The following is a 19,144-nucleotide window of genomic DNA, read 5'->3' on the forward strand; positions in this document are numbered from 1 at the left end:
AAAATGCCTGATAAACTAAGAGATTTATGTTGATTTGTAAGAATTTCTATCACTAGATCGCCTAGAAATAATTATTGGGTTTCCCGTAAATCGTAGACTTAAAATCCTCACTCTGACAGTCATTATAGAATATTTTGAACCGAAGTTAAATTTATTTTATCTAATTGAATGACATAAGCTGAAATAATCAACTGTGGTTTTTTTAGTTACAGCAATGCAAGATTTTATTATGAATAATGTATTATTATGCTGAACTAAGCTGAGTCGACAAGAAATCGTATTAGATTCCAATAATCTCAATAATTCCACCTGCTCCATAGTTCATAAAAATGCAAATGTCATATCTGATTTCTTCCATACCAACAATTCCAGTTAAATTTATTAAGATGAGAGACTCAAATATAACTGACCGTTATGACTTTTCTTTCGCAAAAACTGCCTGAAAATCCATTCAATTCCAAGCTTTCGGCTTTATCCTAAAATCCCAACACTCCTAGATAAATTTGTTAAAATTAGAAATGATGACTTAAAAAATAATTGTAATGAAACTTCTTGAGAATTAAAGATAACAAATAGGGGAAGTCTTTATCTCCAAGAAAAATGCATGTGGGACACTTAGGTAAATGTATTATGCATTTCGGCTGTGTAAACAGCCATCATCAGATACAGAACATTACAAAAAACATATACGTTCACCAAAAAAAAATATTTTTTTTGGTGTTCTGTATCTGATGATGGCTGTTTACACAGCCGAAATGCATAATACATTTACCTAAGTGTCCCACATGCATTTTTCTTGGAGATGAAGACTTCCCCTATTTGTTGTCTTTATATACGCATTCTCCTACAAAATATGGACTTCTATTCAACTATTCTTGAGAATTCTCTCTACTGTAAGCTATTGACGGATTTGAGGCTTTTCAGTCCTTCTTAATGCAATGGAACGCCTTATTAAAGATTACGCATTATATGAAATTTTAGTAATTATACGAACTTTTGAGTAAACCTTAATTAAACTTTTAGCATCACTGTAAGTTTGTAATAAACCTACTTGTCTATCATTGTTCTTAGATATTAGAGATTTATCAGACGCACTTGATCACATAAATCAAAGAATTAACCTTTTAAGAATTTGAACTGTCTTTCACTTCAAAACTCCTGTTTCATTCGCGTAAATCTGCGTTATCTTCAGCAGTAGTTTTCTGTAATCTGTCTGTGTGATTCTGTGGATTGAGAAAACGTTTTCTTATGACTTAAAAATGTTTAATTGATCTCTAATAATGCAAAAACTAAAAAAATACAGTAGGTACTACTAATGGTCCTCACTTAATACACAAATGAGCTAACAATTTTTCAGATTTACATTCTTAAAAGCAATTAGAGCAATGAGAAATATAATTTCTGATCAAATGATTAGCATAATCACATTATGCTAATAATTTATTAAGATTGTATAAGATTATATGGAAAATTGTATAAATAATTTAAGATATGTTTCTTATGATTTCCCAAAAGCATTTGATTACCTCTATCACAGAATACTGCTACTGAAAATACAGATCCGTATCCGTTTATTCTCTCTAAAAAGAAAAACCAATGGTCGGCACTAGCAATCGAAATTGATATTATTAGTAAAATTTGCATCTCAACATTTAAATTAGGCATAAAATCTATCAATTTATGTTTTACGACTGAAAATTAACGAGATATTAAGCAACAGTTTTGGCATCAATTATGATTTGTTCAAAACCGATATCAGATCGCATTTTTCTAAAAAAGTGTTACTGACAGAAAGCTGCTATTGAGCAGTTAAACTGCAAGTGGGTACTGACTCACTTTAAGTTTAGATCTTTCGACAGAAGAAGTTTACTGCTAATAATTTTTGTCATGAGTACTTCACTTTCTATTCATTACCAGTTAAACCTTTTAGATTAGTATATCGTCAGCCGCTTCAATTAAACTATCTATACGCCTTTTCCACTGTATAGAGCTAAGAGAATTCAAAGTCATACGTCGTACGTGGCGTGACAATTGACCAACGATGCAGAAAAAAAATTATATGGAGCTTGTATATCCATAAAAAATGATTTAGCTCCAAACAGCAATCAGACGCATCGTGAATGCAAGATTAAATGCGAACTACATGGCACAAAAAAAGCTCTCGGGTTGACATCTAATATTTTGCGTTGCATACGTTTATTTTTGCCTTTATAGCTATTTATGTATCAAGGGCATTGTAAGGACGATAATGCCCGGAAGGTGGCAATAGTAGGGTTTAGGTTTCCGCCTGATGGGCATTAGAGTCTAACAATACCCGTGGTGCATACAATGCTCTAGGTTTTACCTAAAAATTGATTTTTATGAACAAAAATAATTTTAATATTAATTAAAAAATAGGGTCTACCTGTACAGGTAGGTATACGTACATACCTACCTACAGAAATGTATCAAGTAACTTGCAGTGATTATTTAAGTTTGACTTTGATGTTTCTGTCAGTTAGTCAGTTGGCATTTTTTGTTTAAATATTTGCTTAAAATGGAAGAAATTCCACAAAATATAAGAGAAAAGGCCATAAAAGCGACCGAAAATCTTTTGCCAGTTAAATCAAGGCAACAGTATGATCGGGAGTATGGCATATTTAGTATTTGGAAAGATGCTAACGCAATTGTTCAAATAACCGAAACCGTTCGAATGGCATATTTTCAGGAACTGGTAAGTTATTGATTTTATTTTAATAGGTACATATGTTTAACAAATTTTAATATTTTTAGTCGGAAAAATACAGTCCGAACTCTCTCTGGACCAAGTATTCGACTCTAAGGTCTACGTTAATGGTCTATAAAAATATAGACATCTCGCAATACCATCGTCTCATATCTTTTTTAAAAGTTAAGTCGAAAGGATATGTCCCGAAGAAGTCTAAAGTTTTGGAAGGAGAACAAATAATAAAATTTATTAAGAAGGCTCCTGATGATATCTACTTGGTACACAAAGTCATATAGGGTGTTCTTGGAGGTTTAAGACGAGATGAGTTGGTCAAAATGACCATTGATGATATTGAAGATAGAGGAACGGTCTTGGTTATAAAGGTACCAGAAACTAAAACTTCAACTTCAAAAAGTTTTACTATCATTGAAGAAGATTTAGGCGCTTTAAATTTAATAAAAAAGTACGCAGCATTAAGACCAGCTGGAATAAAGGAGCAAAGATTCTTTCTTACCTATAGAAAGAGTTGCTGTACAGTACAACCTGTTGGAAAAAATACTATAGGAAGCGTCCCAACATTGATCGCAAAATTTTTAAAACTGGATAATGCAGAAGCTTATACTGGCCACTGTTTGCGTCGCACATCGTCAACTTTACTTGTTGAGGCAGGTGCTTCGTTTGAAATGCTAAAACAACATGGGAAATGGAAAAGTTCTTCAGTAGCTGAAGGATATATAGAAGAAAGTATTTCATCCAAAAATAAAGTAGCCAAAATGATTGCCAATTCAGTTAATTCCGAGGTTAATACCGTATCGACTATTGAAAATTCTTTAATGGACAATTTACAAATTATACAAAATAGCGTTAGTGCTGCCACCTCTCCCATCACAAAAAACACCGACCATTCTATAGTGGGATCAGCTATATTTTCCGGGACATTTCAAAATTTAATTTTTATTTTGGAAATAAAGTTTAATTTTTAGTATTTAAAGAAACATTATTTTTTGTATAAAATGGATGTTTATTCTTTATTATGAGAGAAATAAAATTGGATAAGCAATACAATTTCCGGGCATTATCATAATACCCGCTTATAATGCCCTAGGTGTGATAACAGGTATTATTTCTACCATAACATATTCCGTTTCTAAGGTATAAATCAATAATAGATAGGTAAAACATAAATATTATTTCGAATGTAATATCACAAATATGATTGCAAGTGTTATCTGTTCTTCATGACTAATATCTGGCTAAAGAAATCTACTCAAGAATGATAAAAAATATTTTGCAGCTTTAGCAAAGGTAATATTCTTATTCTTTATCGCAAAACCAAAAACGTTAAATATTTAATTTTCAATCTTTTTCTTAAATAATGGACATGAAGTCCTTTACTCTTAATTTTTTTAAGGTCTTCATTTTCATTTGAACTTAAGAAAGCAAGATAAAAATTAATTTCCAATTCGAGAAAAATGCCAGTACAGTGGCATGTAAAAAGTATCTATTTGTTCCACTTAAAGCAAACATTTGAGCTCCTAATACTCTTATTAAAGCAAACAAGTTTCTGTAAAATTGATTTCCAATATTCTTCCTATTTTTGTATCAAATTGAGACTTTTCTGATTAATAATAAAAGATTTTTTAATCTTATTTTGAGCTCCTCCTAGTTTTGAAAACTGGCGAGATGAATGCGAACGAAATAAACGAATCATTTTGTTCGCTCTTGTAATGAATAGAAGAAAATTTTCTGTCTTTTGCTGATATAATTTGTTTGCAAACCTGGATGTTCCAACTTTGCATTAAGATGAACTGTTTCATATTGAAAAAAAAGGTCTGAAATTTTGAAGTCATCTGGTTGCCATTCTTTGATTGTTCTTGAGTTGGTGATGATGAATTTGATAAATTTATATCGGTCCTCTTAATATTAGAAATTAGATTTTTCCTTATCTTCCACATGAAACGAAGATTGTAACTTTATATAAGCTGTTCGTAAAACCGTAAATGTGTTGTAACTTTTGTGAAGTGGACATTATGACACGTATGGTTCCAAGTTGTACGATACGTCTCATCTTGATGCGTTTTTAATACGGAACTTGGTTTTACTATAGCAGAACCTGTGTGTTGGAGGGCGCAGGTGCACAAAGGGTGCGCAGAGTGACTGGCGGCAATTGAAATTTGAATCCTTTTCTAAAAATAAAGCTCATACAAAGTTACGTAGTGTAGAGCCGGCTCTGTACTTTAATTATCATCATCCAAAATCACTATTGAGTTTAACAATTTGTCTGATCTACAATTCCAGCAGAAACTAAAGCAATCATCAAGATTATTATAAACCGTGTTGATTGCATGATCATTCTGTGTATGAATAGTTTCATATCCTTGTTACTAGTGTACCATCAATACCATAATATGCTATTGAAATCAAACAGATATATGTAGATTAACAATATCTCTAAGAATAGTCAAATGATCTCTAATAAAGCAAAATATTATAAATGAACTAGATGCCTCTAAGATTATTAAAGGACTTTTTTTAGCAATTGCACAAAATAAATAAATAATTATATTATATAATTATACACAATAATCAAACTTTTATTACAAAATACCATCATTAAAAGCAACACATGCACAGATTAAAAAATTGAAACTCTTTACAACCATGATACTTAATAGCACAAATAATTACCATACCAATTAATTCCAGTGTAAATAACCTCGCAAAAACAGTTTTATTTGTGTAATACAGACAGGAATGCGAATAAACTAAATAAAAAAGTTTTTAATTAACTATAGTAGCTTTTTAGAAAATTACCAAAAACGGTCGCTTGGGTAATAAAACGTTTTCATCTACTAAGGCGGTACCACCTACTATTAGAATTTATACCTACACTTACCAATATTTTTAATAATAATTTAACCCAATAACCTTTGCTTAAAATGAAAGCACTGTAGATTACATTGTACTATGCTATGAAATTAGGTCAATTTAAATGCTAAAAATATATAATAATTTAAAAATCTTGTAAAATGAAGGTAATTCTTTGGAATTTAATCAATATTAAAAAAGTAACAGTTTCAATAAAAGTAGCTTTCAAGTTATGAACGTTGAAGACTTAAAAGAAGAAAATACTTTTTTTTTGATTTTAGGAATAAAATTTAATTAAAATATAAAACACATATTACATCTTTTTCACCTTCCACTAGATTTTTATTTATCGTAAGTTGGATCGTGTCGAAATATTGATATAGCTCTACTCTTTTTATCCAATTTACAAATCTTTTTAATAATCTTGATTTCCTTTAGAAAATATATCATCTTTTGTTGCCAAATGATAAATTATAAACCAAGATATTTCAATTCATCAATTTCTATCTTACCTTGATTTTTGCAGACTGCAAACGAAGATGGATTTTCCCACTAATGAAGTATTATTATTTTCTCGATTCTTCTATATTCTATACAAAGCCAGAACAACAATTTTAAAAGTAATATCTGTAAATCATTCTCAGAAACGAGATGCCAATCTCAAAGAAAAATATTTAAAAAAAAACAAAATTTCGTCTGTCTGCTGTAAACTAATTATCGCTAAAAATATGCATGATGCAACAGAACGAGTTAAAGAAACGTAGACCCTTGAGCGAAAGCTACTGCATTATTTAAAAACTCGATTCTTCATTTATTTTTCATTCCTATATTGAATTCGTCATTAGTCAAAATGAACGGTTATATTCCATACGTTTATGCTAATTTGCCATTTAAATAAATTTATAATAGATATTTTCATTTATCAAGTTATTGGTGACCTTACAAGTGATTGTAGATTTCTTAGTTATTCTTAATAAAAGAACTCTTGGAGGATTAAGTTTTTGATGGCTAAAGAAAACAAATTATAATAAAAAACGGAAACATTAAGTTATGAATTTAGTTAATTACTGCCTTAGCAATTTCGAAAAACAAAAAATAATTTTATTCCACGGATTTGATTTTCATTAATATGTCTCCAGAGATTGAAAATAATGTTTTACATATTTAGAATATTTTAAATATTATTTCAGACAAGTTTTAGTCCAGGTATTTAACGCCATTAGCAATAAAAATTTGATTGTCAAAGAGTTATTTTTCTTACCGCTTCATATATTCACCATACAATTTGTAAAAATAATATCCCCAATAGAAATTATTTTACCATAATTAACTACTATAAATATCTAATCGCACTTATTTACTCATAAACCTTATCAGGTCGCTATTTGTTCTTTGAAGAAAGTGACAAATAGAAACGTGTTAAAGAGGTATCAATCAGATCGAATGACTTGTAACGCAGGACAAATAGAAATCATGCGGTTTAAGTGAAAATGATCAATCGGTATTGCGTTGCTGATAATTTATTCGGTTTTAATTAAAATATTTCACTAATCGATAGAAAAAAGTTGGTAATTAATAGTTTGGTTTAGAATAACAAAGCAAATTGTTATTATGTTTTCTACTCTATCAGTTGTTTACTTTTAATCCTTTATACAGGGTGTCCCATTAATAATAGTAAATATTTTAACAGCAGATTCCTCTAATAAAAATAATGAGGTTAGGTTAAATTTTCCTAGTCCGAAAATGAAATGCAACCAAGATACAGGGTGATAAACATTAAGTAATTTTTTTTGAATTTTGTCTATAACTTTAGCAGTTGTTTTTTGTTTGTAACTAAATTTGACATTTAGAGGTTTTTTTATATGCCAAATCTAATTTTGTTAGCTTTTTAAATATTTCATAAAGGGCGCCCTCAGCCACATTTTAGTGGTTTTTTAAACTCCATAGCTTTTTTACGCCCTGTATAATTTTATTTTTTATTTTAAATATGCATTTTGCAAGCATTTTTGCTTACAAAAGGTATACCTTAAAAATGTCTCTAGGATTACTCTTTTTCTAGATATTTACATTTAAAGATTTTAAAGACATCCATGAAAACCATATTTTAAACTATTTAAATTGCTATATTAAACTTTAAATGATTGATAAATAAAAATATAAAACCTAAATAATTATTTTAAAATAAAAATTATCAATATTTGCCAGCAAATGTTCCACATGGCCCCTATTTGTCTCAAGACATTTCAAAATTCTTTTATTAAAAGACCGCCGAATCTTAAAGAATAATTGCTCATTTCGAAATGACTCAGCAGCGGCTTGAATTTGTTCTAATAATTGTTCCCTTGTGTTTATTTGATTTTCGTAAACAATTGATTTCATGTATCCCCATACGCAAAAATCCAATGGATTAATATCAGGACTTCGTACTGGCCAAGGTCTTTGACTTTCCAGTTGAAATTAGCATTAAGATATTCTTTCATGGGTCTAGCAAAATGCGCAAGAGCGCCATCTTGCATAAAAATCATATCTTGGCGCAGATTTAAAGGCAACTCTTCTGAATAAACAATGAGTTTTGTTTCTAAAAAGTTTAAATATAATTCTCCGTTTAGATTTGGAGGTAACTCGTAAGGTCCTAAAAAAATTGTCTATAACACCACACCAAATAGTACCTTTAAATTCGTGTTGAATGTGTCTTTCAGTAATGAGGTTTGGATTTGCAATATCCCATGAATGTTTGTTTCTAAAATGAAAAATTCCCCGTCGGGTAAAAGTCGCTTCATCCGTAAACATAATTTTATTAATAAATAGAGGATCTTGATTTTGTTGTTCCTGGATATAGCGGGCGAAATCTAATGTCGCTGAAAGATCTGTCTTCAAAAGATTTTGTACTGGCGTAAAATGGTATGGATAAAGACGCTCACTATGAAAAATTGTTAAAGCTGAGGACTTACTAATTCCAGTTCTTGCCGTCATACGCCTTACGCTTATTTTTGGATCTTCAGCAACCTAGACTAAAACTTCTTCTTGGTCCACATTATGTCTATTTGGACGCCGAACATCTCTCTTTAGCCTAAATCAACCCGTTTCCCCAAGTTTCTGGTAAACGTTTTTAAAGAGTTTAAAATCTGGCTGCCTCCTATTTGGATGCAATTGCGCATAACGTCGACAAGCTCTTAGACCGCTGTAATTTGCTTGGGCATAAACACAAGCCATATCTCGCATTTCCGAATTAGAAAAATATTGATGTCTAGGCATCTTAACTTAAAGTGATAAATAGAGACTACTGGCACTAACACTAAGGCAAAAAGTAACAATTAATAACTAACAAAAATAACGCAATAAAAGGTATAATAAAGTAACTAATCGTGTGAGCTATAACGCGCCACAGTAACTAAAAAAACATAAATCGTGACAGTGACAGTGACTTTGTTTGTTTTCATTTTTTTGTTAGACACAACCTACTTAATTTTTTTTTCAACTTAAAGTAGAAAAATATCAATTTTTTCTTGAGCGCATTGCAAGTTTTAAGTCCAAATATCTCGAGAACAGTAAATCCTAGCCACATTTTTAAGGTATAGCTTTTTTAAGGAAAAACACTTGCAGAATAGAAATTTATAATAAAACATTACATTATACAAAGTGTAAAAAAGTTATGGAGTTTAACTGTATACTTCCAATATATATTTTTAAAGTTAAACCGTTTATTTTAAGACCTCGTAGAACTCATCAAAAGAAGTTAATGTACCAAAAACCACCTATATTAAAGTTGCATAGTAAGAGAGTTACTTCACGTTATTGAAAATTTCCAAAAAAATCTTTATTAAGATAAGGGGGAATCATTTTATAGATAATTGTTGAAAATTGCCCTCATTTGTTCGATTAACATACAATCTTTCTCGAATCCACGACTCTTTACAAACTCTTAACTTCTTTTTTTAATCTTCGAAAATAAACCCTGGTGTCCATGACTTAAAATAGAAAAATAGATTGAAAATAGTTTATTTAATTACATTTTTTTATGATTAATAGCTTATTTTGGGGGCTCTGCAGCAATAAACTTAGCCTAAATACAAAAAAACTAAATTTTGCAAAATTTACCAAAAAATCTAAAATGAGTTCAGTAGATATAAATAATATAGGTATCACAATAAATGGAGAAAAATTGATGTATGACGAGAATATTAAGTACTTGAGTACAATTTTGGACTCTAATTGAAATTTTCATGCACACGCTGATTAAATTATGAGAAAGTTTTCTAAAAAAGTCGGGTTTATTAACAGAATAGGTCAAAGCTATCAATGCATACCAAGCTTTCACTATACAGTGCCCGTGCACTTCCTGTATGCAGTTTTGTTCGACACTACTTTAACTTATCACAGTATAAAATTCAGCAACTCAAGAAAATTCAAAATAGAGCAATGAGAACGATCCTAAAGTGTAACGGCTACACACCTATCAAGACTATGTTAGATGTTTTAAGTTTGTTCTCCGTCCAGCAAATAATTCTTTTTAATGTTAACTTATTTATATTCGAATGAAAAAGAGGCATTTTACATAAATATATCTGTGCTAAATTAACAATTTTATTTTGGTTAATAGATGTAGTACCAGTCAAACGCATAATCATGTTTTATATAGAGGACTAAGTTATAATAATATTAAAAATAATAATAATAATAATAATAATAATAATAATAATAATAATAATAATAATAATAATAATAATAATAATAATAATAATAATAATACTATACTTTGGATTAATTTAAAAACAGTCTGATATATTTTCTATACACATTTAACGAAGTATTAAATATTGGGTATTAAAGAACTTAACGGCATTATAAGTAAAAGATCCCTCGCACAGAGCCGTGGAATGATGAGGCATGGTCAAGATATTGTATCTAATATTTCGAGCGTGAACCTGGTTTCTTGGTATTAACTTTTCAAAAAGATATTTAGGACTTTGACTAACATATAATCGATAAAGAAAAGTAGAAGTGAAGAAGTTGAATAGATAAGGTAGCGTTAACCACCTCAACTAAAATATAGAGTCTGATACAACATGATGAAACTTTCCGAGGCTAAAAATAAATCTACAGCAAGTATTATGTACGCGTTGCAGACGGTAACGATTTATTTGGTCTAAGCAAGGATAATAAACTATAAGGCAGTAATTTAAAATAGAAAAAAACAAGAGCGACTACGAGCATTTTCCTAGTTTTAAAATTTAAAATGTGTTTATTGGCATAAAGCATACGCATGTATAAATAACACCTCTGCAGAAGAGTATTAGCATGTTCCTTAAACTTTAAAGAATTGTCTATTTTAAGTTACAGAACCTTCACTGTATCAAATAACAAAATAGTTTCGTTATGCAATTGAATGTGAACAGTTTCCATTATATTTTTATGTGATCCTCGATTTGAAAACAAAACCATTTTTGTTTTATTAGGATTAATGACAAGGTTATGTTCTTTTGAAAATTGATTTATTACGTTCAAATCAGCGTTAATAGTATCAACCACGTTATCAAAATTAGCAGAGTCAAAATAATGTATGTATTGAGTATCATCAGCATACTGATGTCTTTCAGAATCTTCAACAAGACCGGGTAAATCTGAAGTATATATAAGAAATAATAATAGAATCGACCCTTGTGGGACACCAGAAATAATATTTTTCGAAGTAGAATATTGATTATTCACCCTCATTTTTTGGGTTCTACGCCACAAGTAAGTTTTAAAAATGGACAAAACAACATCATTACAGCTATAATATTTCAGTTTCTCTACAAGCAAATGATGATCGATGACATCAAATGCTTTCGAGAAATCAAGAGCTATCATAATGGCTAAAATCTTTTTGTCAAGAGCTCGCATGATATTATCGGTGACATTTAGAACTGAACTAGCGCAAGGTAATTCAATAAATAACCAAATGATGTACAGGCTCTTGAGAGCGCATATATTAATTAAATTTTAGGGTCTATTATTAACTTATTGTTTTTCTTTTTTCTTCTCTTTATTGTATTTTTTTTTAATTGTAAATTTTGTATTTTATTCAATTATTAGACTTGCTTCCATAGTTAGGTCGTGGGCCGACTCCTTAACGGGGTATTTCTAGACCACCGGGAGGCGGTGTTTGTCCATTGGAACTACCGGGACGGACCTGTCTCCCAGGAAAAGTAACCGAGATATCCTGTTTGTTCAAGTCATCATAAAAACCCGATCGGCACGTGTTGGTTTGCTTGAACCACCAACACGTGCCGACCTTGTTATGAAACACAATTAAAACCACCGATTGTTCTTTGGAATTGCAATGGAAGCACAATTTATCTATATAATGTATTACATTTTATTGTTAATTTTTTTTACTGCTCCATCATGATATACAGCTCTTTCAACGTTTTATGTGCCCTCATCTCTACACAAAACTAATTTCGTTATTCTTCATTTCTGCCGAACTTCTCTATAAACCACTGGCAAAATACAACTATTCCAGTATGATCTTCAGGTTGTAATACTTGTACCCGCTGATATGACGATGATGTGATTTTTCATTTAATTCCAGAGCCTCATTTTTATGTCTTCCAGGTATTTCAATTAATTTTGTGTAAAATTCTTTTTATGGGATTGATAATGTTTTTCTTAGACTTCTAGCTTCTGGCTCAACAAGAGCGAAGCAGTAGAAATTGTATTTTTTGACAATAGTGGTGATAACTATTTAAAATATAAGTATTTAAAATATAAAAATAACTATATCGACATATCGACAGTTCACCTCTAAATAAACAAAAGAATTTCTCTTAAACCCCATTTTAAAGTTCATGGGCCCGGTTGGTTCCGCTATTTGTTAAAATCTTTTTTTTTTGTTTAGTTAACGGTGATTTGTCGACAATTATCGTGCCGCGCGTATAATTTTTGGTAAACGACGACATCCATAATCACGAAGAAAGTTAGTGAATCAGAAAGCATTAAATTGACAAACATGTTATTGTTTTTCTTATGAGGTATCATTAGAAGATGTTTTGTGTTTAAATTGTTGAAACTAATGAGAAATCACTTGTCAACTGGATGAGACGGTGGGAAAATTCTTGATACAAAAATAGTTATTAAACATAAATGGTCTTGAGATACTCACTAGGAGAAAAGATTTTCCTGTCCACTAATAACAATGATTTATATGAAATTCTGCCAAGTAAAGATATCGTTCAGATAATCAATGGTCTAGGTGGGTAGGTATCCTATATAAATTATAACAATCCGAGGCACAAAAAAACGAGCATTTAATTCAGTGAAAGTGTACCTGGTCAGGCAATTTAACCGTCAAGGTGCGGTATAGATATCGCCATTTTAGGGATTGCAAAAAATGGACATAAGCACCACGAAAATTTTATCGCCCAAGTTAAGGTGCAATGTGTAACAATTACTTTCGATTTTCATTTGTCGAGGTCAATCGATTGATCGAAGAGTCGATGCGGATGGTATAGCATTGAGATTACACTGATATATAGCAAACACTTAGTCGGTGTTTAAAATTAAACTAATAGACTTCGGATGACTAGTTGCTAGCACTAGATTATAATTAAGGAAAGTCTGGGTATTTCATTTTATTTTCAAAGAAGAACAATAATTCTTTCAAAAATTTAATATTTCCTAAGTATTTTTTTAAAAAGGTTATTAATTTTCCCTCTCTCTGTTACTTTGATCAAAACGTAAAACCATTTTTAGAATCTTCAGAAGCAAGATCTTCATTTTCGTGCAGTCAAAGAAAATGTATTAATCCACAATTTTATAAATACCAAATATTAATTTAGAATTTTAAATAAATTTATAATAGAAATTCAGAATTTATATTTTGTCTTTTTTTGTCTCACAGAAATAAAGACAATTTTTGTTTTATTTCTAGATGTTTCTTATTCATTTTTTAACTAGAAAAAAAGTGATATTATTTATATCATACAGTGTGAGCCTGTAGCTTTAAATACATTCCGTAGTCCATATACTTTTTTTTTCTCAAACAAAATCCTTAGATACATCGATTAGTATTTTTAGTGACGCTTTTTTTTGTTGAAAATAAAGTTATGCAGTGTGAATAAATAAGATATAAGATATAAGATATAACGTCATCAATGATTTTTTTAAATAGCAACGAATAACCGTTTTCAAGATAATTAAAATATTTTTTTAATTTAATATAAATTATAAAATCTGTTTTACTTAAAAAGTTCTTTTACAAATGTTTAAAATGTAGTCAATTTACTATTATAATAAAAATTAATATACAGTGTGTCCCAAAAATAACATATGACTTCATCGATGGTTTTTTTGAAAAATGGGTTTTTTTGCTTATTTCTAAAGAGCATACTAAATTTCAGGTTTTTTATGATTTAAGTAAAACACGCTGTTTTTTAGAAAAACAAAAATTTCCTCATTTTTTCCTTTTATAAGTGTTCAAATTGCAGCCCAATTACTATTCGGCAATACCCTAAACATACTTGAAATTCGTTTTGAACGTTCCTTATAACTTCTGGAGAAATTGATCTACATTTATGCCGTATTCTAGTTTTCAACTCCTCAATGTTTGCGGGTTTCGACATATAGACTTTGCATTTCAAATATCCTTATAGAAAAAGAATCTAAAGGAGCGAGATCGGGAAATTTTGGAGACCATTCAAAAGATCCTCTTCTACCAATTCTCTTCCTGGAATATAATATCTGCCTGGAAATATAATATCCAGATAGTTTCGAACAGAATTTCGAATTAGTTCTTCTTGTAATTTTGCTTCATTTAGATTTTCTTCAAAGAAAATTGGGCCTTTTATTTCTTTTATTAGGTGGTTTACTTCTCCGTTCATCATAAATAAACGTTGACTCGTCAGAAAAAAATTTTTTAATGTTTAAACAGTATTATTCTGTAGTAGTTCCATAAATTATTCGTAAAATTCGACTCTTCTATCTGCATCCTCTTCATGGAGTTCCTGGAGAATTGCTAGTTTAAAGGGATGAAATTTCTTTGCGTTCAGAACCCTTACTACTGAAAACTGACTGACTCACTTCCCATTCGGGCGCTACTTGTCTAGTGGAAATGTTAATAGAATTTTCTTGAACGGTTAATAACACAACAATTTTGGATTTTCATTAAGCGCAGATTTAAGAGAAATAGGTGTTCTTCTAACGAGGCCATTTTCCCCGAAACTGATTTTCAATTTTCCATACACTACCTTGCGATATCGGTGGTAAATCAGGATACATGCTTCTGAACAAGTCACCCATAATCGCCTTTTGGATTCTTGTTCTATCTCCGGATCCAATCATCATTAAGATTTCAATCTTGTGCTTTTCAATTAAATAGGGCAGTACGTTTAAATTTTAAAAAAAAAGTACTTAAATCTGAATATTTAATCAAAAATATTGATAAAAGACTTTACACTAAAGACAAGGCTTTAGACAAAATTTAGTACTTTTACTGTTTTAACCAATATGGAATACCAACTTTTTTCCAAAGTTATTAAAATGCTTAGCAAAAAAAAATATTCACAAAAAAACCATATGTTGTTCTAAAACCTATTCACAATAATATATTTCACAGTATTATTCAGTGAAAACGAAGTGATTTGGAATTTTTAAATAATAATTTTTATATCTTCGATATGCTCTTTAGAAATAAGCATAATAAACGCTATTTTTGAAAAAAAACATCTATGACATTATAATATGTATTTCAATTTTTTGACACACTGTATATTAATTTCTACATAAATCGTTAAAAATGCTCAGAACGATTTTCAGGTACGTTTAGGATAATATTAAATGGTAAATGAACTTAATTTTAAACATTTGTTAAGACATCTTTTAGTAAAACACATTTTATAATTTGTATTAATTAAAAACAAATTATTTTAAGTATCTTTAAATCGGTTAACCACATAAACTTGAAATTAAATATATATAAACTTGCAGTTATATTAATTCGATAGGCTCTTTAAAAATACACAATATAAAATTATGGTTACTTCTTAAAAAAATCGCTGGTTTGAATCGTCTTATCTTACACTTTATAACTTTGTATTCAATAAAAAAGAGCGCAACTAAAAATACTAATCGACAGGTCTAAAGGTTTTTTTGAGAAACAAACAATATGAACTACTGAATTAATTCCAAGTTACAGACTCACACTGTATATTACTATATATTATAGAAAAATAATTATTTCCAAGCATTTAAATTTTTATTAAATATTTTCTAGGCTATTTCAGAAAAAAAAGGAATTGAGTATTACTTCCTGGAAGAAAACAAGGAAAACATAAAGTTAACACATAAATATTATTACTATTATTAACTAGAAAAGGATAGACAAACTTGGAGCAGCTGTTGAAGTTCATATCAAATTGTAAATCTCAATATTTCTAAAGTGTCTGCACAGTTGAAGCCATATTTTAAAGCCAAAATATTTTAGTCTAGCAAGAAATGTTTCTTTCAGTAAAATATCATGGCCAAAACACAGCCAATTTCTTTTCTTTTTTCTTTTAATTCTATTTATTGATTTTAATCATTGTTTATAACTTATTACTTTATTAATAAACATTACAAAATTGATAATGTTCATTTGTTTGGTGGGTAGAGTATTACATTTTTTTAACCAAAGTATTAACTTTTAAGGATTTGCTGAATAACAGAATATTTATCTATGATCAAAGATATATATAGTATATAGTCCTTAAACAGCAAATAAACTAATTTCAAGAAGGAAATACCACCACTTACTTGTTAATTGTAATCTAGAAATCCATATTTTTTCGTTTGAATTATCGAATATATCCCTTCAATGGTTTAAGTCATATTTGTGCAACAGAAGTCAACTTGTAAAGGTCGATACGTCAAGATCTTCTTGTAAATCAATTGAATGTGGGGTACCTCAAGGTTCCGTTTTGGGTCCTATGCTCTTTCTGCTGTTTATAAATGAGCTGGCCAGCCTGAACATAAGCGGAAAAATCTGTCTTTTTGTTGATGATACTAGCTTCACTTGGAGCAATCCGAATGCAATGGCACTACATACAACAATTTCCAACGACTTGGTCTTCATTAAATCGTGGTGCGATCTCAATGTTTTATGCCTAAATCTCTCAAAAACTAAAGTCTTATCATATAAAACGACCATTCCTCCATTTATTCTAAACAATACCAATTTGGAAGTTGTTGAGTCTGTCAAGTTCTTGGGTCTTGTTGTGGACGGCTCTTTGAAATGGGATTTGCACATAGATACGTTATCTAAAAAACTAAGCTCGGCATGTTTTGCCATAAGATCAATCTCAAGAGAATTAGGCTTTTTCACGGCCAAAACAGTTTATTATGCTCTTTTTGAGTCACATCTTCGTAACGCCCTTCCATTCTGGGGTACATGCTGCAAGACCCAATTTGAGCGTATATTTAAACTTCAAAAGAGAGCGCTTCGCTACTTATTAAGACTTGATAGTAGAGCTCACTGCCAAGTAAATTTTATAAAATATAAGATCCTTACTCTTTCCTCGTTATTTATATTTGAATCTATCTGCTTTATCCGCAAACATGTACCGCATTTTCCAGAAAGACCATCCCACAGCTATTCACTAAGGAACGTTGATCATCATCTTCATCTGTCAATTCTACGGTCGGAATTAGTAAAGAACTCTATACTTTATGCAGCAATAAAAATGCACAACCATCTGCCTTCCGTAATAAAATCGATGACTACTTTTAGTTGTTTTCGCAATGCCCTAAAATCTTTACTACTGCAAAAAGCCCTATATACAGTAGAAGACTTTTTTAATATTTCCTTTTAAAGCACACACACTGGCGTTATTAGCTACCTATTATTTGCAAAATGTTTGCCTGCTTTTTATTGTATGTTTTATTTTTTTGTATGTTTTTTTTGAGACTAAGGTTTTTGACAATTTTATACATATAATTGTGTGTATATTTGTATATAAAAATTATTTTATTTTGTATTTCGACCAAACTGTACAATTTGATAATTTGTACAGTATTTTTGTTTTCCTGTACCTTAATGTACCTATTTACTGTGTGTGTATTTTGTCTGAGTATTTTTTTTATGTTTATTTGTTTATATTTATATTTTTTTTCCTTTAGCTTTGTCGATAAAATGTAAATTTGCTGACAATAAAGCATTTTTTGATTTGATTTGAATGTTCGTTACCAAGTACATAAAATCATGATTTCTGAAATAACTGAACTCTCTTATATAAGGATTTGCTCAATTGGACTTATCTCCCTATTCGCAAGCTTTTCATGGTTATTACTAGATCATATGTTATCAGAATTTCATCTCCTTTATGTGACTTTCTATAGTTTAGTTATAATTTAGTTGTTATCAATACCTTTAAAAAATAATTAATTACCGTATAAAATTTAATTAGGATATCAGAATATCATCTGCTCATCACCATTCGGAGTGACTTGGTAATAATCACCTCCTAACGGTGTTCGTGTCTCGTACCAAATACAAACACTATTAAATACAGTAATTAGTTTCTTCGTTTTTAGCCACGATTGGCTCGCATTCCTCAGGAGTCGCAACTTTTCTAATTCTTTGAAATGTCAAGGCATCTCTCTCTGAATAAGGTGGTGCACTTTTGCCATTTTATGTTATTTTATATAGGCATCGATACCTATTCCAGTTTACAGAATTTATATAATGTTTATTAAATATATCATAAACACGCAAAAAAGAAAAAATGTCATTAACTTAAATAATAATAAATTTATATGTACATCAATTGCATTAAATTTATTCATTTATAACGGTTGCGAATAATGAATGCTCATTACATATTACTTCACAGCGCTGACCTTTTTATAGTTAAAAAAAAACATAAATAACAATATTTATACATTATGCAACAATATAAATTTACATTTGAACTGTAGACATTTTAATTTTGCTCACGTAATTTCATTTTAAATGGATCGATCCATATTTAGGTAATATTTTTAGTCAAAATGACTGCTGTAAGAAAAGGCTTTTTGGTATTTCTTGGACGTTATAACCAATGAGAGTCATAATGACGTTACAACCTTATCATTTATAACACGTATCTCATATATAAATGTGAAAATCTGTTTGTTTATTTCGTTATAACTTAAGAAATCTGGAATGGAATAGGACGAAATTTAGTATTCTAACTTCTTCCCGGGAAGGTAATGGAGATGGTTCTATTTACAAATATATTGCTAATTTAGCAATAACAACTCACCCTGCTTGACGCAAAGTCATAGCCACTCTTCACCTACATAAGTGGAGCCGCAAGTTAAAGAACGCCAGAGTTATGATAACTTAGAGCGTGATATCAAATAGCATGTGTTATTAATATAAACATTCCTAATGTCTATTAACTTATATCATTTCCAGAATAACCCCCGATAGTTAAGGTATCAATCAAGTGGTTATAGAAGAACGTCAATATGATCAAATTGATAATCATCCTAAGATTAAACTGATATGTTGTATCTTTATCATTGGAACTTCTAGGCAGCTGAAATTATTTTTATTTATTCAAGTAGAATTCA

At 29.9% G+C, this 19,144-nt stretch overlaps 2 protein-coding genes across 7 annotated transcripts in view; one reads left to right on the plus strand and one right to left on the minus strand.

Annotated features, from left to right (window-relative positions):
- Positions 1-19,144, minus strand: part of LOC126750358 (uncharacterized) — a 188,090-nt gene that overhangs the window by 167,601 nt on the left and 1,345 nt on the right. The window lies entirely within an intron of this gene.
- On the plus strand, positions 2,176-3,692 carry LOC126750391 (uncharacterized). Its single transcript, XM_050460012.1, has 2 exons — positions 2,176-2,713; positions 2,773-3,692. The coding sequence occupies exons 1-2, from the start codon at positions 2,537-2,539 to the stop codon at positions 3,001-3,003; spliced, it is 408 nt and encodes a 135-aa protein (XP_050315969.1). The 5' UTR covers positions 2,176-2,536; the 3' UTR covers positions 3,004-3,692.

The sequence above is a fragment of the Anthonomus grandis genome, chromosome 1 (assembly GCF_022605725.1).
Source record: "Anthonomus grandis grandis chromosome 1, icAntGran1.3, whole genome shotgun sequence".
Lineage (NCBI taxonomy): Eukaryota > Metazoa > Arthropoda > Insecta > Coleoptera > Curculionidae > Anthonomus > Anthonomus grandis.